The 25,871-nt window shown below is 41.8% G+C and overlaps 1 protein-coding gene across 22 annotated transcripts in view; it reads left to right on the forward strand.

Moving 5' to 3' along the window:
* BAZ2B (bromodomain adjacent to zinc finger domain 2B) overlaps positions 1-25,871 on the forward strand; it is a 296,517-nt gene that overhangs the window by 174,498 nt on the left and 96,148 nt on the right. For 18 of the 22 annotated variants that reach the window (XM_090045644.1, XM_090045643.1, XM_090045645.1 and 15 more), the window contains 5 exons: positions 1,803-1,970; positions 6,075-6,268; positions 19,232-19,441; positions 20,142-20,540; positions 25,085-25,709. In XM_090045644.1, the coding sequence (XP_089901770.1) occupies positions 1,803-1,970; positions 6,075-6,268; positions 19,232-19,441; positions 20,142-20,540; positions 25,085-25,709 (1,596 nt within the window). The remainder of the gene's footprint in view (positions 1-1,802; positions 1,971-6,074; positions 6,269-19,231; positions 19,442-20,141; positions 20,541-25,084; positions 25,710-25,871) is intronic. The other 4 variants (XM_090045638.1, XM_090045655.1, XM_090045653.1 and 1 more) reach the window with 1 other exon arrangement.

The following is a 25,871-nucleotide window of genomic DNA, read 5'->3' on the forward strand; positions in this document are numbered from 1 at the left end:
TCCCATCAATGGTTCCAATCTAACACTGGGGCTAGCACGGTGGGCACAGTCTGGCCATGTGGGAGGGAGGGGCAGCCCAGCCGCAACCCGGCCTCAGAGTGGAAGGGGGGATGCCCTGGCCCATGGTGGAAAGGGAGCGTGGCTTGGCTCACATGGGGGTGAGAAGGGCCAAGGCCCACCCCCAAACTAACCCCATGGGAGGAGGAGGTATGGCCTAGCCACAACCCAGCTCCATGGGGAAAATGGGTATGGCTTGGCCCCATAGAGGAAGGGGCATGGGCTGTCCCCAGACCAGTCTTTGGGGCTGGGGAAGGGGACGTTGCCTGGCCCCAACCCAGCTCAGCAGAGGGAGAGGACGTGTGACCTAACCCCCATACAGATGCGGGGGGGAGGTATGGCCCAGCTGTGACTGGCAGTGATTTGGGAATTTGGCAGGGGGAGGTGACCATATGAATGGCCACTGCTTCCCTCACTGCCATGTTTCTGGCTCTGCAGGCCACAGGTTGAGCAACCCTTGTCTATATGAAACCTTAAAGGACTGATTTTTTTTTTTCCAGGAGTTTTAAAGAATAGCAGTGATGGCCCCAAAAAACTTTTTGTTTTTTAGTCCATCTACTTGTTCCTACTGTTCCTGATCTTAGTTTACCTCCTCAGGTAAACTAATTTAAATCAGGCTGGCCATTTTTTGGCTGATCTAACCTCTCTAAGCTTATGTACAGATCAGCACTTAGATCGACCTAACCCTGTTTTGGTGGATCAGAGTGTAACATCTGTACATACCCTTAGAAGCAATTTAAAAAAGGTCTGTCTTGAATTACTCAGTGTATTTGGTGCAAAATAGATACATTTATTTTAAAGAATATTTTGAAGAGGACTTCTCTTCATTCAACGTAAGGTCCTGGTATAGCAAAGGGGTCCTTGGGTCAATCCACATGCCCTTTATGTGGCTATTCTTAGTATGCTTACCAAGCTGTCTGCCTGACTGCTAACCTGTAGATTAGGTAGAACTGCATGTTAATGATACCATTTGTATGTTGTTTACAGCATCTTGGGAAGATGAAAGGTGCTATATAAATGTTAAGATGCTCTTCAACTTAATAATAAAGGAGCCATGTCACAAAGCTGTATATTTGATTTGCCTGTCTGAAGAGTTTTTATGACTCACTTAAGACAAAAGCTGATATCCCACTTGGTTATGTTATCTGTTTATTTTTATATTTTCTGGGTGATACATTAGCTGCTCTGTACTCTACTTTGCATAAAAGAGCACAAGTGGCCTAAAGAGACCTAAAAGCCCCATTTCTGTCCTGGAATAATTTCCCCTGTGTAGAAAACAGCTAAGCAATGGTTCTGTGAGGATCCCTTCTGAAACTCCATTGTATGAGGCAGACTGGGGTGGGAGCTAAATTTGCTGTGGAGTAAGGTTTGAGGTAAATTACTCCACAGTAATTATGAAGTGGCCTGCGTGAATGGACCCTGTCCTAAAAAGTAGCAATTTTGATACAATATTCTTAGTATTCTGGATTTTTTTCCAAGTGTGTATTTTCAGCATCAAAACAAATTGTAGTGTAATGTCAAAAAATACTCAAGATTTGGGACCACAAGTCACCCAAAAGGTCAATGAGACTTATAAACGGCTGAGGCTTGCATGGTAATTCCTCTCTGCTCGTTGCCAAAAGCCAGAACCTGGTAAATTAACTGTAAATTACAAATAGAGGGTTGATTGGAGCACAATTAAAAAAAAGAGAGAGAGAGATTTGAGGTATCTGATGTTTAAGGATTTTTTTTTCTTCTTCTTTGAGGTACAGAATGGTGGCGAACAACAGATGTGCACACCCGTACAGGGGCAGCCTTTTTTCCACCACTGCTGGGAATACCACCACTGTTTGCTCCTCCCACTCAGAATCATGATTCCACTTCATTCCATTCAAGAACTACAGGAAAAAATGGTCGAAGCAGCATAGAAAAAGGTAACAGCTGAAGTGGTAGGATGCATAAAACCAGGTTGAGCTTACGCCATCTGTTTCTGTGAGTGTGTCTGAGTTTTACTTTCAATCCATCCTCAGCCTTGCCTTGTCTAAAATCATTATGATTTTATTATGACATCAGATACCTGTGTGTGGGCTTTCAATAACTGACTACCATTTCTAGGAAATACATTTCTGAGTTCTTGTTTGCCTTTGTTTATTTGTCTAGAACAATGTGCAACAGATTAAGGAACAAAATGTCAAGAGGCAGATACATAAGTTCACAACTAGGCTTCTCTCTAATGAATATTGTTCCACTAAAAGAGGAAGTTTAATAGATTTCTTAGACATTAAGGCTGGAAAGGACCTGCGAGATTATTGGGTCCAGCCCGTTGTCCAAGGGGCAGGAAGTCAGCTGGGGTCAGGTCACCCCAGCAAGATAAGCAACAAGCATTTCTTAAAGGTATCCAGAGTAGGTGCTTGCACCACTTCTAGGGGGGGAGTCTATTCTGGACTCTGGAGACTTGGACAGTAAAGAAGTTTTTCCTTATGTCCAGTCTAAAACAGTCTTCTAGCAGTTTGTGATTGTTACACCTTGTCTTCCCTTGGGGTGCCCTGGGGAACAGATGTTCTCCCAGTTCCTGATGCACACCTCTTACATACTTATAGCCTGCCACAAAATCACCCTTGAGCTTTCACTTCTCTAGGCTGAAGAGTCTCATACCTCTCAGCCTTTCCTCATAACACCTGCTCTCTTGTCCTCTGATCATGCATGTGGCTCTCCTCTGGACTCTCTCAAGCTTCTCCACATCCTTTCTAAATTGTGGACCCCAGACTTGGATGCAGTACTCCAGCTGTGGGCTCACCAAGGCTGAGGAAAGTGGGAGGATGACTTCTTGGGTCTATCTTGAGATCCATCAGTAGATTCAAGGCAGAGTTTTATTTGCTTTGCCATCTGTGGCATTGCATTGGTGGCTTATGTTCACCTTGTGGTCACTCGTGATCCCCGAGTCTCTTTCGGTTGTGGTGCTAGTGAGTGTAGCATTGCCGAGCCTATAGATATGATGTAGGTTCTTTCCCCTTGTGGAGCACCTTGCATTTTTCTATGTTGAATGTCATCAGGTTTTGATCTGCCCACCTTGCAAGCCTGTCCAGGTTGGCCTGAATTGCCAGCCTATCCTCTGGCATGATCACACTTCCTCATAATTTGGTGTTGTCCGCAAACTTAGTCCATTTACTTCTGGTACCAGAATCCAGATAATTCATGAATATATTAAAGAGTACTGGTCCGAGTACTGAGCCATGTAGACTCTGTTCCATCGATTATCACTCTCTGGGTCTGACCACGGAGCCAGATCCCCAGCCATCAAACTGTAAGACGTTGAGGCTGCAGTTCCCCAATTTTACCGTGAGGATATCTTGGGAGACAAAGTCAAAGGCTTTTTTTAAATCTAAATATATGACATCAACCTCTTTTCCTTTGTCCAAGTGATGCATCTCCTGGTCATAGAAGGTCAGGCAAGACCCGCAACAAATCCATATTGGCTATCTCTCAGTGTGTTGCCTCCCATTAGCCTGTTGTTGATGGTTTCTATGATAATTTTTTCCAAGATCTTTCTAGGGATTGAGGTCAAAGTGATTGGTCTGTAGCTGCCTGGATCTTCCTTCCTTCCTTTCTTGAAGACAGGCACCATATTGGCCCTCTTGCAGTCTTCAGAAACCTCTCCCGAGTGCCACAAATTCTTAAATATCCTCACCATTGGTCGTGCTATGATATCAGCCAACTCTTTTAGCACTCTTGGGTGCATTCCATCTGGGCCAGCTGACTTGTGGATGTCCAGTCTCTCAAGCTGTTTCCTCACAAGATCTTCACCAGTTATAGGCATATGATTGCCCTTAACCTGGTAGTCCTGCTTCCTGTCAGGCAGGGTGATCCCTGTGGGCTGGTGGAAAAATTACACAAAGTAATCATTGAGGAGATGAACTTTTTCCTGGGTGTCAGTTGTCAGCTGCCCCATTTGGTTCAGTAAGGGTCTGATGTTGTCCTTGTTTTTTTTCTGACTTCTATGTATTTGAAGAAGGACTTTTTATTGTCTTTGATTCTCATAGTCAGTTTGAGTTTGGTTTCAGCCTTGGCTTTTCTGGTCCACTCCCTACAGGAGCGGGCCAGTGCTGCATAATCCTCCTTAGTGGTAGTTCCTGATTTCTATCACTTATAAGCTTCTCTTTTCAGATTCAGGAGGTCCATGAGTTCTCTACTGAGCCAAGGGGGTCAGTCCTTTTGCTACCTTTCCTACAGGCCAGAATGGACTTCCTTTGTGTGTTTAGGATCCACCTTCTTAAGGAGTGACCACTCTCCAGTTGGAGAGGAGACTTCATGTCAGGGACTCTGTAAGGTGTGCATATATCCTAAGCAGCAGCATGTAGGAGAAGGAAGGGCGTCCCATTGTTGTGTAATCTGTCCTCACTAGCTCCTGATGGGTGGAGGTTAGTGTTTGTCAGAAAGTTCTTTATTCTGATGGAGGCAATTTTCCTGTTTCTCAATGTTCACCACATACCAGCACCTATTCTTAAGCCCAGCTATTTGAAGTGCGTGCTGAGTTCAGAATTTGAGGCCTAGTATGATGCATTGTAGAAGTTTACATGACTGAGTGCTGGCTCTTTCAAACAGGTGAAGGTACAATGGTTAGAATTGGCTTTCAAGTTTCTTAAATTGTGTTTAAGAATTCGCAAAATTTGCAACCATAGTTTATCCAGTGCCTTTACACATCCTATATAGATAGTGTGCAAATACAGTTTCTGTACTGACAGAGCTTCATGCTGAGGTCTTGGTAGATGGGATACTTTCAGGAACATTTTTCAAATTCTCTTCAATGCCCTTGAGTCTGTTCGCTTTGGAATCAAAAACTTCGCTTCTTTTAATGATACTTTCTTGAGAAACTCTAATTCATGATAGGTAGTTGGTTAAACTACAACCCAGATTGAGGTGGGCAATTATTTGGGCTGGAGGGCCTCTTAATGAGTTTTGGTGAGCTGTTCAGGGCTGGGAGGGGTAGGGAGATGCTCTGCATTGTCCTGACACCATGGCCACTGGCAGCCAGGCCTGCATGGGATGGAGCACAATGCAGCATACCGAGTAGCTGTCCTGCCTGCTTGCCAGCTCTCCACAATGTACTGCTGCTGCTGTGCTGGACTGGGAAAGTTGGAGGTAGCTGCCCCCCTTTCTACCCTACTCCCCACCCCCCCCACCTGCAGCCAGCACAGACTTGCCCAGTGGTGCTGCGGTGACAGCAGCTCATTTTAGTGGATGGGTGGGTGGGTTGGCTACGCAGCATGCTGTATCATGCCCCATCCTTTGCAGGCCCAACTTTGGTGCCAGGGCTACGCAGCCACAGTGCCAACAGGAAGCCGGGTAAGGGTGGGTGAGAGCTGAGCTGTCTGCACACTGCATGGCCTGGTCCTGGGCTGCCCCAGAGTGGAATGGTGTAGGGCGCAGCCTTCCCTCCTCAGGTTCGCAGCAGCAGCAGCCAATGGGCTGGATAGGATCAATTGACAGGGCCTTATTTTGCCCACCCCTGACCTAGATGTTGTTCCAACTGGGTTTCCTACAACTTTCTCCATTTTTTTCCATTCTACGTCTCTCTCATCTGAGCAGCTTCTTCCCTGGATAGAATTTTCTTCAGAGCCTATTCACGTATGCCTTTCTATATACGTTTCAAATATGAAAGTATCCTACGGAAGCTGGTGTGTGTGTGTGTGTGTGTGTGTGTGTGTGTGTGTGATTTGTCCCTTTATTTTGAAACATATACATTTTTTTATCTATTTTGATTAAGCTCCAAATTTGTTTATTGAAAATACACAGTTCTAGATTTCCGATGGAGGCTACAGATAACTCAAGTAATCCTTCTCCTTATAAATGCTGAGCATATTTTACTTAAAAAACATAAACTTCAAATTGCTCGTTGGGCAGAAATACATGCAGAATGCTAAATGTTTTTACTTTTTATGACTCGCATACCTAACAAAGGGGTACTAGTAAACCAGTCTCACTAAAGAAACCAGTGTTTGATGCATGAAATTCTGTAAATGCCGTTTTGTCTCTTTAAGGTATGAATGGATCAGTAAATGGAAACAGTACAACATCTGTATCTGGCATCAGTACATCTGTATTATCTACTACCACTGCAAGCTCTGCAGGACAGGCAAAGGCTATAACCTCAGGAGGGGGAAGTCACAAATGCAGCCAGGATCAAAACAAAAACCAGCTTTTGGATACCAGAGCTGACAAAATCAAAGATAAGGTAAATTATCCTAAAAAGCTAATGATGGATGTCAAATATTTAAGTTTATAATATTAGAATTTATATTATAATATTCATTGCAGACAGTGGAATGTTAAACTGTTTTATCCCATGGACCAAGGCCTCGCGATTTTCTCTTTCATTTAATGCAGGATCTTTCCTCTTCCACTGGCTTATTATGCCTTTGAAGTAGCAGCCAGCCTTAAAGCTCTCTGTGTAGGTTTAATTAATAAAAGTACATTGGAGTTATAGTGGGTCGCACACAAAAAATGTATAACCTGGGCAAAATGGAAGTTTTGGCACTTCAAGAAAAGATATGGATATTGTTCTGTGAGCAGTTTCCTATCTCTTGAGTGCTAGAGGTGCTATTGATGACCCTGATTCACAAAGCAATCGCATATCTGATTTGAAGCACTTGGCTTGGCCCACTGAAGTCAGTAGGATTACCTGCATGCTTTTAATACATGTGCTTAACTACTTCACTTCACAGGGTCCTAAATTAGTCAGGTTCAAATATACAAAGGAACCAAAAAGATCAACAGTTGAGAACTTTTTGCAGCTGAAGACTGGAACAGTCTGACTTTTGTTCACGTTGCGCTGGTGTTCTGACCTGGCTGCCACCAGTTTTTCCTTGCTGCCACTTCTCCCTGTGCAGCCCTCCAGTTGCGGCACAGGCACAGCTTCTCGCTGCCTAGCCCCATCAAAGGCAAAGTCACTCACTGCCAGCATACCTCCAACATGTCGCCAAGGCTCCCTGGTTCCATGGTCTGGATTCAGCTCAAAGGCCGTATGCTGTCAATCCATGAAACAAAACAAAATATTTCTATCATCTTTATGTCTTAATTTCAGGTATTTTGTAAGAATCAGTTGGATCCATAACCTTATTTCCAGTTTGCATCGGGATGCTTTATACACATACTGCATCCAGGTGTTCTGAAGTGAAATGAATGGAATTAAATGTGAGCTGTAGTCAGAATTTTGAAATGGCAGTTGGCATTCACATCCACTAATCTGTTTTTGAATACTAGCACTAAGTCCTAAAAAGGTTCATTAGAATGTTTCTATACCATAGGCTTGTCAACACTGATGCTATAATGTGGGAAAATGAAGACTGTGTATTTTTTATTTTATTTTTCCAAGTGACTTGGGATACCTCATAGACATTAGGAGTTTCAGATGAGTTTAGGAGGAAGTCTAGCTAAGTTACTTTCTCTTTTTGGCTTAAAGTCAAAATTATCTGGACAGACATTTATAGAACCTGTCACTATAAATGTATAAAATACGTTTTCCTCAAGAAAAGCTGTTCACATGTTCATCCATTTTCAAACATATCATCAAGTCACTGTTGCATTATTAACATATAATTTATTCCATTGTTCCATTTCAAAAGTATTTCTTAAGGCCACAAGATTTCCACGTGAAATGCTGCCATGTTTCTATCATTGAAGAGAATCGAGGAGTTTCCCGAACAGTATTTTTGATAATATCTCATTTTGATTATTGCAGAAATTTGCTTAATTTTTTTTTGTTAAGCAGTGTGAGAAAGACGTACGTATTTTATCTGTTGCTACCACCAAGTTCTTCCTCCCTCAGAGTACTTTGTTTCAAGCAAGTCCAACCCCCCTGTTTGAGCAGGTGGTTGGATTACGTGACCTCTGAAGGTCCCTTCCAACCCTAATTTTCTATTTTTCTGTGGTTCTAACAACAGAAATTGTTTCGAATTCACCTCTCAGTTCTACACCTTGTCGTCTGAAGTGAGGTGGAAAAGGTGGTTGTCAGATCTTAATTTTTAACTGTAGCTTCATGCACCTGCCACCACTTCTCTTTGCATCCCTCCTGCCCCCCATCTTGCTTCCCCAGGCTGTGGTGTGGACTCAACTTCCAGCTGGTCGCCAGTTGCACCAGAGGCAGTGGAGAGAAACAGTGGCAAAACATGTTCAACTCCTAGCTGCTTGGCCTCCGTGCGGGTGCAGGCAAAGCTCCCTGTTGCTGAAACCCACCAGCCCATGTCAAATTGAATCCAGGTTGTTCCAGCCCAGTTTGTAAAGGTTGCCAGCCACTGATGTGTCTGGTTCATATGGTACCTTAAATTAAATATGTGGCATAGCACTTACTCATTTTGACAATCAAATGGTTGTTGGCATGGAGAGGGATGCAGCCCTGTCTCTGTTGGAGATTGCAGGCTTCCCGGTCCAAAAATTAGGGATGGTTTGAGTGCAAGTGCCAGGCAAGGGGGAATTGATTAGGTCCCCCAGCTGGTTAAGATCAAAGCTGGGGCTGCCAGATGCATCACACGAACTTAAGCCCCTTGCCTAGCAGTTTCAGACCAGTGCCACTCACTGCACCGTGCACAGCTCCAAATGTACTGGCAGGTTGAAAGGTCATGGCCATGTAGGTCAGTTTAAGGTCAGTTTCATAGAGTTCATAGACACTAGGGCTGGAAGGGACCTCGGAAGATCATTGAGTCCAGCCCCCTGTCCCAGGGGCAGGAAGTCAGCTGGGGTCACAGGATCCCAGCAGGATAAGCATCCAATTTTCTCTTGAAGGCTTTCAGAGAAGGTGCTTGAAACCACCTCTGATGGCAGGCTATTTCAGACCCTGGGGGCTTGGACAGTAAAGAAATTCTTTCTTATGTCCAGCCTGAAACGGTCTTGCAGGAGTTTATAACCGTTTGACCTTGTCATCCTATGGGGGGCTCTGTGGACAAAACATTCCCCCAGAAACTGGTGATGACACCAATAAACTTATAGGTGGCCATCAGATCTGAAAAGTCCTATAGCTCTCAGCCTGTCATCGTAAGGTCTGTTTTCCTGACCTCTGATCACGCGTGTGGCTCTTCTCTGGACTCTTTCAAGCTTCTCCACATCCTTTTTGAATTGTGGAGCCCAAAACTGGACGCAGTACTCCAGCTGCGGCCTCACCAAGGCCGAGTACAATGGGAGAATGATGTCCCGGGATTTTCTTGAGAAGCATCTATGGATGCAAGCCAGCATTTTGCTCGCTTTACTAGCCACAGCATCACACTGAAGGCTCATGTTCATTTTGTGGTCAATTATGACCCCCAAATTCCTTTCATCTGTAGTGCTAGTCAGCATAGCACTGCCAAGCTTAAAAAGGATGCTGCAGGTTTTTCCTCCCAAGGTGGAGAATCTTGCTTTTTTCGGTGTTAAACACCATCAGATTCTCGTCTGCCCTGAACAAATTGGGCAGGGTAGGACATGTGATCCTATCATGAATCAGATCAGCTCATACCTTGCCATTAAATTAACATCTGCTAGAGGCCAGAGAGACAGCAGGCCTGGGGCAGGTCGACATAAGGGTTTAGCAGAATTTGTATTAGGCACGTAGGTCTCCTTGTGGTTTTAAATTAATTTCTCCAGTGCTGTGAACCTTTGGCAGAGTAAATGATACAGGCAACTCCTGCTTAGGGCTCTTAATTGGTTCCTGAAAAACGAAGCATTAAGTGAAAGAAGTGTTAAGCAAAACTGAAAGTATGGCAACCACAGTTGTTTTTAATGACCCAAGATGGCGGCCATGAGCATTATAACAAAACTCACTGAGCGCTAAGTGAAATCAGGTATCAATTTAAAATAAGTATTATAGCAAAATAGTGCTAAGCAAAACAGTGTTAAGTGGGGGTTGCCTGTACTTTGTTCTGAAGAGCTGTTTCTCTGTCACTGCATATTATTATCCACAGTCTCCTGAAGAAAAATTCTTGCCCATAAGTAGAGGTGTACCGATATGTTGACACATATTGTATCAGCACCAATAAAAAGAAAATTGACATTATTGGCCATTGGCTTTTCTTGGCAGATGTGGCCAATAATGTCATTGATAAATAGTGTGTGCAAGTGGGGGGGAGGGTCAGCTTCTAGCTGCTGCATGCACTCCTGGGGAAGGCATGGAGGGCATTTCTGCCTTGGATCTGTGCGTGGTGTGAGGGGAGGCTCAGGGTCAGGAGCTGCACTGGCTTCTTCCTGGTGGGTGGGGGCTGGGCCGAGGCTGCGCTTGGAGCAGGTGGGGTGGGGTGGGCCATGTTGGTGCTGGGAAGCGGGTTACAGAGTGGCTACAGTGAATTTTGGGGTGGTTGTAGCCTCCCTTACCAGCATGGCCGTAACCTGCCCCAAGCACAGCCTTGGCCCAGCCCCACCCCCGCTAGAGGCTGCAGTGGGCAGCCTGCCCTTTCACAGATCTGGGGGGCACATGCTCGCATGCCTCCCTCAGGCGTTCATACAGCGGCAGAAACAGTCCTGCACACCTTTGCCCCCTGGATGAGCCACTCATGGCTCTGTCCCTTGCCCTGCCTTGCCCTGGCTGGGCAATGCTTGCCCCTGCCCTAGCCCTACTCCCTTTCTCCCTGTGGGGGCCTTGATACCCCCTCCTCCCATACCCCTCCCTGCCCAGACTTACCAGCTAGAAGCTGCTCTTCAGTCTTTATTGGTGCACCCCTATCCATAAAGTAGTCTGTCAAGTAACAGCTGGTTCCCAGGGGAACCTGGAAACCCAAGCAGAAATGGGTTGTATTGTTGTATCTTATCCCACAAGGATGTGGAGCACAGATCTGTTACAGAAAAGGTTTGAAGTGAGGGGACTAGTGAAGGGTCCTAAAAATGAAAGCCTAATGCATAGACGATAACATAATGAGGGAAAATTTTTATTTTATGTCCTACCATTATATTTGTTACCTGAAAGGGAGCAAAAGCCTTAGTATGGATAGTAAGTAAGATACTGCATACACATTGGGCATGTCTATACATGTATGTATGCACACCTAAACTTAATGTGCCTTTGCTTAAGGCACATTAAGGTGATTTAGGCACACATCTACACATGGACATGCTAATGCGCGTTAAGGTGGATTAAATTTAGATGTGAATACTTAAGATGCATTAGCACACTTGCAGACATGTTAATGCACATTAATGCAATATATGTCCATTGAAGCACACCATGTTACTATGCATTAGTTCATCTACATGTGCAGTAATGCAACTTAGCTGTGCCCGCCTAAATTTAATACCTGCTTTATGCGGGTATCAAATTTAGGCTCACGTCACCTTAAGTTGCTATTTTTGAAGTGCATTATGGGCATGCACGTGTAGACATGTACCCTGAATGCACCTTAAAATGGTGATTTTAGGCTAAGCCCACTTAAAAGAGGCACATGTAGATGCATCCATTCTACAAGAAAGAAAACACCCTTCAAAGTATGTTACAAAAGGAAACTATAACCACAGAATGAAGTTAAAGAAATGGGCAGAAAATGTCAAAAATATGAAAAACTAAAAAGGAGAATAATGTATTCAAGCAAAGAAGTTGCCTTAAAATAGATTAAAATTGATTAGCCATTAAAGTCTCTTATAAAGAGTAAGAAAGATTAGCAGTAGTCGAAGACACTATTATAAATTGAACTGCATCTTGTATTTCAAAGCTTAGAAATCTGATAATTTCTATAAGGACTAGCAAATAATGAATGTGACTGAATTTGTATCTGAAAATCTCCAGGCCTTTGTTCATCTCCATTTTTTTTCCTGACCTGTTTTTACTTATCTATTTCTGGTAATACTGTAAGCTGTTCATGACATGGAATATGCTTTTAACAACACAATGCAGAGTGGTCGCCTTTAAAAACCTTCCAGTTTTCCATTAGCTTAATAGTTATTCATGCAACAAATATTTGTAGTTTAACCACTTCCTTTTACGTACTCTCAGGGATACTGATACACAGCAATTTACTGAAAATACAAATATGGAAGCAAAGTTAGTTAGATATGTAAGGCAAATAGCACGTCTTTAAGAGTGTCAGCAGTTTGAAACTGTCTGAAAATACCTCAACAGTGGTCTTTATTTGACACTTCCTTCAACCTGGGAAAATGGACTTTTTTTTTGCACTTTTTGTTTTCAAGCAATGTAGTTTGGCGAAATAATCTAACATACCAGTGCCAAAAATACTGGCAGATTATTTAGCCTCAAATTCTTTGATACCGTCCTCACTCTGCCGAGCTTCTTCACATACCTAAAAGAACCTTAATAATCCCTGCCTTAATCTCCTTTCCCATTTCAGCTTTAGTTCACTTCTTAACCTTTGAATTCCTGTTTAAAATACTAGTCACAGTCATTAATCCTGTAAGACAATAAATTACAATAAGCAAGTGCAGGGGTTTACAATAAGCAAGTTTATTAGTTTTAAAATAGGGGTATCAAACTCATCTGGCCCCACAGGCAGGATTGATCTATAGGCCCAATGAATGGTGCAGAAATGGCTATATTTGTCCCAGGAACTCTCCCACCGCCATATGAAAGATCCAGTGGCTGTGGTGCCTGCTCTGGATGGTCTGGGATTATGTCTCATGCAGTGCCTGCTCCAGTCAGTCCAGGACTTTCACTACATGTGGTGCCTACGTTGAGCCAGTAAGAGTGACTGCCACGTCCCGTACCAGCCAGAGCAGACACTGCAGGCAAGGAGGGTGTAGCACGTGAGGATGGTAGTAGATTGGCCCCATGCATGCAATACATGTTCTGGATTGGCTGGGGTGGGCACAATATGTGGATCATGTCCTAGGTCCTGCATGTGGGGCCAGTCTGGTGCATCCAGTTGTGGGTCTGCTTAAATACCTAAGGACTGCATGAGGGGCCAGATGATGGGTCTTCATGGGCTATATGTTTGACCCCCCCCAGGTTTAAAAGATACCCAGTTAGAGTCTGAGTTGATAAATCTTATCCTTGTGAATTCAAGGGGGTCAGGATTGGAGGGTTGGATGCATAAAATAAAAAAGATCAGCTGCATCAGGGCCCTCATAAAGAAAGTGCATCAGAAGTGTTAGCAATCTTACATAAAGAAACCAGACTGAAATTGTGGAAAATCTCTCTCTCTCTCTCTCTCTCTCTCTCTCTCACTCACTCTCTCACAGACACACACGTAAAGACAATACAAACAAAAAACCAGGCAAGTGTGAACTCAGTGGATAGATGGTGGAGAACCTGGTGTCTAAGCAAAAGTGCAGTACTCTTCAGGGAACTCTTGTTATTTAGGCCCTAGTTTGTAGACTCCTCTCCATCCACATGCTGCCACTGTTGTCCTTTGGCCTTCCCCTGCTTCTAGTAGCTGCACATCTCAAAGGTACAGGGATAGGGGTAACGTGGCTGGGACAGAGCTGCTAAGCTGGGAGTGGGGAGAGGCAGCAGTCTGTTCCAGGATGGGGAGTGAACTGGTGGGGATAAGGCTAGAGGTGGGTTGGGGCAAGGCAGCTCGGTGTATGGTCAGGTATATCAGGGCATAGGGGTTAGCAGATGACTGTTGAGGTAGAAGCAGTATGGTGTAAAACCATTGCTGCAGTCAAGAAGGGTTGCCAACCCAGGAATTTTTTTTCTGATTATCTGCTAACTTTTTATTGATAACCAAACTTTTTTTACTATGTTTGGTGTTAAACCCCTAAATTTGAACCAGACCCTTGTTGCTGCTATCCAGTGCTTGGCAGATGGGTTTTACTTACGTTATATAAAACATGGTGGTAAAATCTTAAATCAGTAAAAAAGTTTGGCTATCAGTAAAAAGTTTGCTGATTGCCAGTAGAAAAAACATTCTTGAGTTGACGACCCTGGTCCATATGGTTGCGGGGAGAAAAGTTTAAGAACTGAAAACACTAACTGGAACAGAACAGGAAAACTACTGGAAAGTTCTGCCTGAATGGAGTCAGCATTGTTTATTATAGAGGTATCAGGGTTTATGGTTCAACTGTGAGAGGAATTAAAATAATAATATTGGAAGGTGAAAGCTCTGAATATCCTCTGCCTTATCTGGATTCGCCAAGGCTTTGCATGCAATAGTGGAAACAACATTTTTAGAAGACTAGAAGCTTATCTTAGTGGTAGCTGGTATGCTCAAACAGTAGAGATGAAAAATGGCAACCAGGTTCAGTACCAGAACAAAGCATACCAATAATTCAGAAGTGGTACTTACAGGAAATGTTATACCATTATAAAATGGAGCAGTCTGGGTGGTCACACATGGACTACTCCAAAGTCACCACAAAGGTATGTTCTCCAGAAAGGGGTTTACCACTTAGTTCCTCTCTGGCCCCGGGGCACCTGTAAGTGAGCAGACAGGCTCATTCAGCACTTTTGCTCATGCTCTGGGGTGTGGGAGGGGTGATTCTTTAATTAGAGTGGCTCCAAGAGCCTTTCTAATTAAAGCGCCACTGTGTCCCATCTATCAGTGTCCTCATGCTTAAAAATGACCCTGGGGGTGCTTGAACTAAAGCTTGTTTGATCAGCTTCAATTCAAGTGACCCCACTGTTATTTTTAAGCATGGGGACACTGATACACAAGATGCAGCAGATTGCTGGAGCGCAGTAATTGCCACTCTCCAGCAGACTCGATTGAGTCTGTTCTGACGCTCTGAATTTCCAATGCATTGGAGCAGCCTCTGCACTCATGCATAGGTGCCCATTGACAGGTTTTCCCCATCAGCTGTTGCAGCCATGGCATCAGCTGATCAATACCTGATACCGCCACTCTGGCTGCATTTTCCTGTCTAAGGTTGCCTGGGAGTCCTTTAAAGTCCACAGCTGGTTAGCAGCTGAAGGCCAAAGAACACCACAAGCACTGGCTCACCTGGGGCCCTTAAAATGTTTGGGCAGAAATTAGCTGGAGCCCAGATAATGCTGCCAGGCTCTGGCTTTCTACCACCAGGATCTTTAAAGGGATGACAGTCAGCTGGAGTTCGATGGTGTTCTCCAGTCTTGGACTGTCTGTGAGAACTGGTTCTTTGATAGTCTGCTGGTGTTTGAGCACCAGCAGCTCTTTAAAATTTCTGGGTTGCAGGCAGCCCCACCACCCTTTCTGTCAGGCAGCAAGGGTGACAGGGCTCCCTGGAAGCCTCTCACGGTGACAGGGGCTGATTGGGTCCCCTGATCACCTCCTGTCATTGCCACATGCATAGGGCCCCAGGCAGCCAGTGCCTGAGGTGTTTTTTATGCTTCAGCTACCAGCTAGCTAGGGATTTTAAAAGGCTCCGGGCAACCTGCCTGGAAATTCCTCATGGTAGCAGAGGCTGACTGGATCATCTGTACCAAAAAACAAATGATTGACCAATAAGTCCTCATTTGCTACTTACATAGCTACTACTCATTTTAAATGGCAAATAGCACCACCCTGATGTCATTCAGCTAAAATGGAACTTACAAGTTAAGTACTTCCTGTAACTAAGTCCCGTAAATTCTATTCTAACCACAGAACTGGGATTTCAACTCAGAATTCCCAGTTCTTCTTGGGTGTTTACTGTTTTGGTAATATGGCTACTGAAGTCATAATAAAATTCTATTTAACACTAAACTAAACTTTCAAATGTAGTCTTCTTTTATCAAACAAAATTAAAAAGATAATTATTTCTAGCCCTTTTTAGAAGTTCTCATGAGTATTTTAACCTAAAAGTAGAGAGAAGTAGTTAGCTGTGTCAGCCTGAAGTTAAGTAGAAGGTGGGAAACAGTAGCACCTTTCATGTTAACTTCTTCAGAGAGGCATGAGCTCTTGGGCTGAGGACAGACATTACACACAAACTAGTTTAAGTGATCAGAAACTGGTTTAAACCTGTAACAACAGATGTTCAGTGTACATAAACCAATTTGAAAATGGCTGAAACCTGTTTGAGATAAACCTGGTTGAATGTAGTATCAGACTTAACTGATTTGAGTTAAACTAGTTTATGCAATGTCTGTCCCAGACCCCTTCCTGGTTTAAGTTAAATCAGACTCCCCCAACATCCTGGTATGCTCTCTGGGCTGGGCTGGCCCCTCCCCTCTGCTCCCTGGTTGCAGCTCTGGGAGAGACCGCAGGCATCTGCCTGACTTCTGCTCCCCCCGTCCCCTCCAAGCAGGGATTCTGCTGTCCCCTGTGCCTCACACAGACGCACAGCATTAGCTAGCAGACTACATGCTGGCTACGGTCGGTGCTGTGGCAGCCGGGACAAAGGCAGAAGCAGTCCCTCTGTTGTTTTCTTAATGGAGTCATAAACACTGAACCTAATCAAAGTGCTTTGCTGGGGCCTGGCCACACCCCCTAGCTCAGCATTGTGGAAGAGGAGGAGGGCTGCTCTAGTGCCCCCCTGGCTCCTAGCTTGAGCCACTGCAGGTATGGGCCTGCATGTCTGGGATGTGTGTACAGTTACAAACTGGTTTAGCCTAGCCAGGTTAGACTAACTGGCAAAGATTGAATCAGTTGAGGTTCAGGCTTTTTGAACGTCTGTCCCTAGCCTTGTATGCTACAGACTACTTTGTCAGATACTATGAATAGGCTTGCATAGAGAAGGGGTGTAAAGTGAAAGGAATAAAATGTTTTAAATAAAAATGATAGGGGAAGTGGGAGGAAGGATGGGATGCTGCCGAGATAGGCAAAGATGGGTTGAAGAGATCAAAAGAGGTAAAGAAAGCAGTTAGCCCATTGAGGGACATAAGGATTATAAAAGCTAATCCAGGTAATGAGATAAGAATCCAGTTTCTGTTGAGACCATACTTATCACAGTCCATTTCATGGATGATATCTTATTCCAGAACTTTGCATCAAAGTTGATCTTTAAAGTTTGTAGTATCAGAACAGGTACTCAGAGGACTGTGATGGTATCCAAGGTGGTTAAAGTGTTCTTTTACTTTTACCCACAGGCTTTATGTCTTTCTAGAATTGATGTCAGATCAGTATCCGTTCATTGCTGCACATAGGGATTGCCCCACCTGTCCAATGTAGACAGCAAAAGGGCACTGTAAATAGGTGATGATATATATTATGTTGGTAGCAAAGAAAGTAAAATGAACATTGGATTTTATCATTTGTGTTGTTTGGTACAGCGATGATATGGCTGTATTGATGAGGAGGCATAACTGGTATCTGGATCCATTGCAAGGCCTGGTGCTTTGGTGAGAATATGAATTGGGTAGTCTCTTGTTGGAGAGATGCCATCTGAGGTTGTGGGTCTGCCAATAAGGCAGGACAGGCTTGTCCGCCAAGGGTGTTTTAGGATGTTCGTCATTTTATGGAGGGGTAGGAGGCCATTTTGATGTGTTCAGGATGTTCGAGATGGAGAACTGGTAAGTGACAGCAAGAGGGATTCTGTTGTCTTTGTAAGAGGATTGGTATTTTAGCAGGTCACAGCAGGATCTGAGTCTGGCTCTGTTTATCTGAGTGACTACAGTTTTGGGATTGCATTGTAAGTGTAGAAATCTCTGCTACAAATCCCCAAGATGTGCAGTCCTGGTTGGTTGTAATGTAAAGCTTTCCTGTAGCTGATGGAGCTAGTGGTTTGCTTAGAATAAAAACTGGTGGTGTAGAGGTCGCTGTAGTGATCCTTTCATAACATCTGACAAAGTAGGCCGTAGCTTACAAAAGCCTCTGCCTGCTTACAGACATTAACCTGCCCCCCACCCACCCCTAAAATGTGCTTTACCGGAAGAAACAGAGTGTTAGTTTGACCTAGCCCTGCAGCATCTATATAGATCAGGCGCTTCAGTGGGGCTTTTTGGCGCTATTGTCTAAAGCTGATTCAGTCAGCTGTTAGATAAAAGTGCCAGAAAAACCCCACTAAAGCACCCAATCTATATACATGTTGGGTGAGCTCGGTCCAACTAATGTGTGCTGCCTCTTTGAGGCATGCACTGGGCACAGCATGGGAGTGCGGCGAGTTTGAAGAAAAAATACTTTGTTTGTTTGTTTTAAACATCTGTAAGCAGCCTCCGTGAACAAGTTAGACTTAAAGTGCCACCCTGCCCTGCCTTCTGTGTAATCTGACGTACTTCACTTTCTTCTCTCCATTCCCACTGATAACGCATGTCTTCAGTATAGTCAGTCTACTGCAGCTCAAATCAACCATTTTCCTTTTCTACTAGTTTGCCAGTTTCTCACTTTCTCTCCAGTTTCTTCACTTTGCCTTTCCTGTATCTTCTTTACACTTCTTACCAGAGCTATTGAGGTGTCTTGTTTGAAAGGTTTTTCTGGTTCCTCTAATGTGCCCGTGCCATTTTGCATGTGGCCTCTACATTAGATGTGAACTTTTTCTTGTAAAGTTCAAAGGCTTCTTATGCTTCATCTTTAAATCTCTCCAGCTTTCTGTCTCATTCATCACATTTTAAAATCTGAGCTTTCAGTCTTCAAATAGTATTTCTTAAACTTCTTATGTTTTTGTACCACAGAGGCTCCCTTTTTGTCTTCTATGTCCTGTGCTTCTCTTTTTTAAGATTATAAACACCCTGGGGAGAGGCCGGTTTCTTAATTTTTGGAAATACCATGCAAACATATGGTGATGCACAAGAAAAGAATTAAATATAAGTTATACTATATTTTACTTTTAAATATGTCTTGCATTGCAATATATTGTAAATATGACACCTAGGAATATAAGTAATACTATACTATACTATACTATACGATACTAACATTTCAGCACATTCTTATCCCTTTCTCAGTAACAGTACATAAACTGTATTCCTTTGAAAACTAGAAACATCTCTATTAGTAGACATAACGTATCATTTCATTCAATTTAAAGATTACTGTTCTTCAAATGAATGTTCTGCTGTTGAAAGACAATAATGGATCTAGTGCATCTTGTTCTTTTATAAGCCTATTGGAATCTTTTTTGTTTTCAGACTTGTTAGAACATATGCATTCTCTGTGTGATCACCCAGTTCTCTAGCAGTGAATTTGGCAGTCACGCAGTGAATTTTACAGGTATGCTGACCTTGAAATAAGTTATTTTTGCCTATTCTCACATTAGGCTGGATAAATGTCTTGCGTATCCTTGTGAAATATCTTGATTTTATTCATTTTCATGAAAACAATTTCTTTTTATTATTTCCTAAGAGTATCTGGAGAGAGATGCCAAAGGATTGCTGATGATACTTCTCTAGAGTTAAAAAATTGGATGATACAATGCATTAAACCTGAACCATTAATAAGTATATTGTGTTTTTCTCTAGAAACCAAGAAAAAAAACAGTGGAAAGCTCTAGCAATAGTGACAGCGATTCAGGCTCCTCTTCAGACACCTCAAGTGAAGGCATTAGTAGTAGTGACTCAGATGATCTAGAGGAAGATGAAGAAGAGGAGGAGGAAGAAGATCAAAGTGGTGAAGAAACTGAAGATGATTCTGACTCTGAGAATGAAACACATCATAAAAACAAAAACAAGGTAGGATTTCTGCACAATGACTTTGGCTACTGATTTTATGGTTGACTGTTATTCTTGACGAAATATGATTTCAGTCTCCGTTGAATTGTTTAAGTAAACAGTAATGCCTGATGTGAGTGTTTCTTGGCACTATATAGCTTTTCTGGAGGATTTGCATGCTCAAGGTAAATAGAAGCCCGATAACTTTGTTAACTCCTAGGAAAAACTGGACCTGAAGAATGTTTTTATTGTAATTAGAAAATATATAAAATAGTGAAGATAGATTCAATATTTCATGTGCGGAAAAGTTTAGTTGGACTGTATGTTGCCATGGGTACTGCATTCTGTTTATAGTTGCTTTTTTCTTGGCGTAGCAGTTACATTCCTTAGTAACCAATAGTAAAGCAGGATTTAAATCCAAGTGTTCCGCTCAGTCTCTAATCAAGAGTACAGTTTAAAATAACTGATTTTTAGCATTGTTTTAATACTAAACTGAGACTTCCCGTAACCAAAGGACTTGGGAGGTGAAAGATCAAGCAATTAAATATACTGTAAGGTTATTTAAAAATATTATTGTTAACTTGTGTTATGGAAATTGTAGTTAAGTTGTATAGATTAATGTTTATACAAAATATTGTTTGAATCTGTCATTAAGTTTATAAGCAAAATATTTATTGACGTGATTTGATCTACAGAGCTTAAAATATATATATTTTTTCAGGTGCTAATGCATAGTGGTGTAACAGATATGAAAGCAGATGGACAGAAAACACATGAGAAGTCCCAGGAAAAAAGAACACACCAGCAGATACCTCTTATGTCTGATTCCCAGACTCACTCATCATTCCAGTCCCAGCAGAAGCAGCCTCAGGTTTTGTCACAGCAGCTTCCCTTTATTTTCCAAAGCTCTCAGGCAAAGGAGGAATCTGTGAACAAACACACAAGTGTAATACAGTCTACGGGATTGGTGCCCAATGTGAAACCTTTGTCTTTGGTAAATCAAGCCAAAAAGGAAACTTATTTAAAACTTATAGTTCCTTCTCCTGATCTACTCAAAGCAGGGAACAAAAATACCTCTGAAGAATCTAGTCCTTTGACCAGTGATGTAAGATCAAAACGGGTAAGTGGAAATGATTTGCTTAGCGATCCTGTCCCTAGCTGCTGTATCTATAGGTGTGTGCCTCTTACGAAATAACAGGTTTTTCTTGATCGTGCTCCTGGATGAATAAACAGAAATAATCATTCTGATGGAATCTTGTGATGTGATGTCAGTCCCACAAACAGCTTCACAGCCTGTGAGCATCTGCCAGGCACCTTTTCCTCTCACGGGACAGTTGTGAGGTTCCTAAATATACTACTATGAATACTAAATTATAACTCAATACTTCCTGTATTAGGTTTTCAACCCCTGAATTTATCTGACTGAAGTGATACCTGTAGGGGTGGGGAGTGGGAGGAAGTTACTTATATCTAAATCTGAAAGGGGGCTGAGATTTCCCAGCAGGTTTGGTCTTAAGGGTGACAGGCAGGGAAGCGAGAGTGGAAGGTACGATCTGGATTTTTCTAGTTTTGGGGTGTCATTTGAGGAATTTACTTTTGTTGTTTATCTCTTATTGTAAGCCACTTTGAGCCTTTCTGAATAGTGTGATCTAGATAATAATAATAACACTTGGGAGAGAGTTGTATTTGCCACTTTAAAACTATACCAGAATTAATATTGACATGCTTCTTAAAAAATTATATGGATTTTTTGAATGGTGAATGTTAGATTAGGCTGTGTTTATAGTAAGAGCTCTACAATCAGTTTCTAAGCTATTTGGTTGCCTTTTAGAGTGGCTAAACTTAAGTCCTAGTTAAAATGTTTAAATTTAGAGCACGTGCTTAGTGTAAATTAATAATGTCTTTTTACCTTGGAAAAAAGCAAGGCATTTATTTACAGTATGTATGTGATGTATCCATAGTAGCTGTTTTTCAGAACATACTGGTAGCTTTCATACTTTTCAGACATTAGTCTTCTATGAATGTGTTGAAATGTATTGAGTACTAATGAAAGTGCCAGATTACATGCATGTTTAGTCACTGTAGACCATGTGCTGAAAAGGATTTAGGTATTTAGGTGCCTGAAGATTCAGGAGGATGCCTAGTGGAAATTTCAAATCAGTTGAACTCTTAACTCTCTAAATATTAACCACTCCCCTCCTTCCTCCCCTCCCCCCCCCCCAAAAAGAAAAAACTGGCCCTAAATTCCACAAGTACCCACTGACTCTGATGAGCCTTCTTGTGTGAGCAACTAAATAATACAGCATTAAGCCAGCAGCACAGGGGTGTAGCACAGCATGTTATCATTTAGGAGCATGAATGGCCTCTCAAATCATTGTTCCTAGATTAATGAGGATTTTGGAAGTAGTCTGTACTTTTTAGTGATCAGGTTGGATTTTTGCATCCAAGGACTCTCAGAAAATAGAAAAAATACAAAAACTTGGGTGTCCAGTAAGTCTTTGAAATTCTGATCTGGGAAAGGAAGACAAGATTAAAATTTAAAAAAATCATAAAATTTGTGTTTTAAGTTGTCTTTAAGGTTTGGTCAACACTGAAAAGTGAGGAGTGTTTCATATCTTCTATCTTGGTGTCTCAGTACAGGGGATCTTGGGTACAGTAAGCCCTGTAATACCTAGAGACAATAGGATAAGTTAAAGTCAGATCATAATGCATCTGGAAGGGCTTCAGCATGTTGGATTATGAAATTTATAAACTTCTCTTTATTATTTTACATGGTGACAAAGAAAAGAAAAAAAGATTGTTGTCATGTAGTTGTTATTAAGGAAATGGAGTGGCTAAAAATTAATGTACCACATTCGAACATGTCCTCCTGTCCTGTCTGCCTGAGCACTTTTTCTGTTGCTTCTCGTGGCTTGTCAAATGTGTTAAATTTATATTAACAATTCCATATCTACTATATAAACATAGTTCCTAAGTAGTGCAGGATGGGTAGAATATATTCAAAAAAGATTTAAATCACTGATTTTGATCATGATTTAAATCAGGAAGTTGGCAACCTTGATTTTAATCTTGTTTTGCCCTTATACGTTCAGTTTTTTTCCTTTAGAAAAGTAGATTCTTACTGGTTGGAAACTCTTTAACATACTGACTACCTAAATATAACCTTTATTTCAAGTTTGGTACCTGATTTTGCCAGGAGAGTATGGTGGATCCATACATATTTATTTAAGCATTTATATATCTTAATACTTACATGTTCAGATTCTCATTTGGGTTCAAGAATTGTGTAAGACATTTTATTTATTCAGTATGATTGCGTATTTTTATTAATGGTTTATGTCAAACTGCGTTTGGATGGGAAAAGGAACTAAATTAAAGTGTATAAAAACAACATTTTAAAATTGTTTATATTCATTGAATAAAACTACTTGAAATGTATTGGCCACATCAGGGAAAAGAAAATTAATCAAAACATTATTTAGAATTGTGGACCTAAGTGACCCTTTGCATCTCATTCATAGAAGAAAAGAAGAAAATCAGCTTTCCTCTTTTTCCAGTTCGTGGTTGTTTGTTTTCTGAATTTTGAAAGAGGTAGCCGTTGATCTGAAATAGTTGAATAAATTAAAATGAAGAAAATATTCTCTCCTGTCAAGACATCAGAAGAGGATTTAACACTTCAACAAACTTAGATCTAAGTGCTGAGCCAGTGACTTTCCACCTGTTTAGTGGTCTGATTCTCTTAGCAAACATGATTTGTTTGAGTATTTTTATTTAATGTATACTCTTATGATTTCAACTTGGTTTAGTTGTAAAAATATATATATATTTAAATTAATTTAAAAATAATCACTTTATTTCCCCAAAAAAATTAACCACCATGCATTGGTGCATTCCTGTTTATGTACAGTCAGTGACGATTTTCCTTTATGGAAAGTAGAGCTGTGCGAAGCTTCAGTCCCTGGTTCAATTCAGCAGAGATTCAGCTGAATTTGGTGGTTGAATCTCTGAATTGAATCAAGAGACCCTTTAATCTCTCTGAATTGAATCGGGAAGATTTGGAGATTCAGACATAGATGCATATTTAAATGTTTTTTCTACATACCTCAAGGTAGCAGGCGGCTCGTGAATGCTGTGATTCTGGGGTGGATGGAGTGTCCCACATGCTCAGTGGCAGACCCGGAAATGGACCAGAAGTACTTCCAATCCACTTCTGGGTTTGCTGCCAAGCACATGGGTGGGAGCTCTGCACTCCTGTGGGATGCATCATCTGGCCCAGCATCGCAGTATTCATGAGCCACACCGGGTACCTGGAGGCATGTAGAAAAAGTATTTAAAGCTGTGTCTATGGCTGACTCGCTGATTCTCCGAATCAGCATCGAATCTTCAGATTCAGATTCGGTTGAATCGAATTGGGGACAGCGATCCGAATCAATGAATCAAATCACTGGCCATGATTCAGGCCGAATCTGAATCTAATATGGCCCATTTCACACACCCTTAATGGAAAGCAAGATACTCTCTGGCCACGTATATGCATCTAACGAAACAGTGTGCTCAGATATACTTTGCTGCTTCCACACAGGCTGTCTGCTGAACTAGAAGCATTCTAGCCACCTTCACACAGAGTTTAAGGTTGGCTAATTAGTATGGGTGAGTGAGAGTGCCAGTTAGCAGCCCCATGCTAATTAGCCGTGGAGGTGGCTTCTGGTTCAGGAAGCAACCTGTCTGGAGCATATTTGAGATGCTTATCCCAGGAACAGTAAGTTTGTGCTTCTAACATGGCCTCCATTTCTTTGAAGAGCCCTGAGAATTAATACAGTATACAGTATTAATTCTGCTTGCACTTTGGAAATTCTACTTTGCACTTTTTAAGGATGCTGGTTAAAATGGATTGAACATGATTCCCTTTGGAGTTTGTTAGTCTGAAAGGATTGCTGTTGAATGAGTTCAAGAGCTGTCTCATTCCCTGTAACTGGTATAATTATGTTTCTCCTGAACTCTTTTAAGTCACTACTGATGAACAGACCTAGAACCTGATTTCTAGCATGACACTTGTGTAATCTCCCTGGTTCACACATTCTCATTGATTCCTATGACAAATTTTGCTATTCAAGCTATTTTGTTTAAATATCCTGTTATTTTGTACTGTTTTTGTTTTGGATTTAATGTTTCATGTGTCCTACTGAGTAACATGTATGAATTACCTAATATTTGATTTGCTTCCACTAGAGTGATTTATTGTGTTTGTATAAGAAAAAAAGGACTTTTTATATATTGCCACAAAAGCATAGCAAATAGTTTGTCAGGTGCGTCATGTCTTATGGGGTTTTTTTCCTTTGGTGATTTTTTTTCACCAACCATTTGCTTGATTTCTGTTTATGATTTCATCAGGTAAGGGTGCATCTAAGCTGGAGCAGCATGTTCAGAAGTTTGCATTGCTGCTCACATCAGTGTAGTCTCTTGAATCCCTGGGTGGACCATATTTATTTACTTTATTAATTCTGAAAAAATGTTGGGAGAACATCTCATCTGTCCAGCTAATTGGTAGCTGCCCTTCTACATTCTAAAAATACTTTTTGTGGATACAGATGCTAATGGCTGAATAAATGTAAGTTGTCTGGCTGGGTGCACTTTTTAATTTTATTCTCTTTATTCTTTCTTCAGGAACAGTACAAACAGACATTCCCAGCAGCACAGTTAAAGAAGCAACAAGAATCATCCAAGAACCTGAAGAAGGTTATCACAGCTTTGTCAAGTCCGAAACCAACCTCTAGTTCACCAGCTCATCCAAAACACACACCTTTAGAAAACAACCATTCAAATCCATTCTTGACAAATGCACTTTTAGGTAATCACCAACCCAATGGAGTAATTCAAAGTGTCATCCAGGAAGCTCCTTTAGCACTTACCACCAAATCCAAATCCCAGCCCAAGATAAATGAAAGTATAGCTACTTCAAGTAGTACTTCATTTTCGTCACCAGTAAATTTAAGTACGTGTGGTAAAAAAACGTCTGGTAACCGGACACCAGTTATGCCCTCTACCTCTCCTCTGTTACCTGGTCCAGGAAAGGAAAAAGCTGTCAGCAATAATACGGTTACAGCAGTAAAAACACAACATCGCCTTCATTCTGCAAAATCTTTAGTGGAACAATTTAGAGGAACAGATTCAGACATTCCTAGCAGTAAAGACTCTGATGATTCAAATGATGAAGATGATGATGATGACGATGATGATGACGATGAAGATGAGGATGATGATGATGATGATTCAGATGACAGCCAATCAGGTAGACGGTTGTTTTTTTAATAAAAAAATTAAAGCTTGTATTCTCAACTTTGTGTAAAGAAATGTATTTCCCACAGCTTTGATAGTTCTCCCATCTTGTAGTGCAAGAAAACCTCCAAATCTGCTATGAATTATCACATAGAGTTGCTTTGTTCCATTATGG

Source organism: Crocodylus siamensis, chromosome 4, assembly GCF_052110815.1.
Source record: "Crocodylus siamensis isolate JL-2025a chromosome 4, ASM5211081v1, whole genome shotgun sequence".
NCBI classification, from domain to species: Eukaryota; Metazoa; Chordata; order Crocodylia; family Crocodylidae; genus Crocodylus; species Crocodylus siamensis.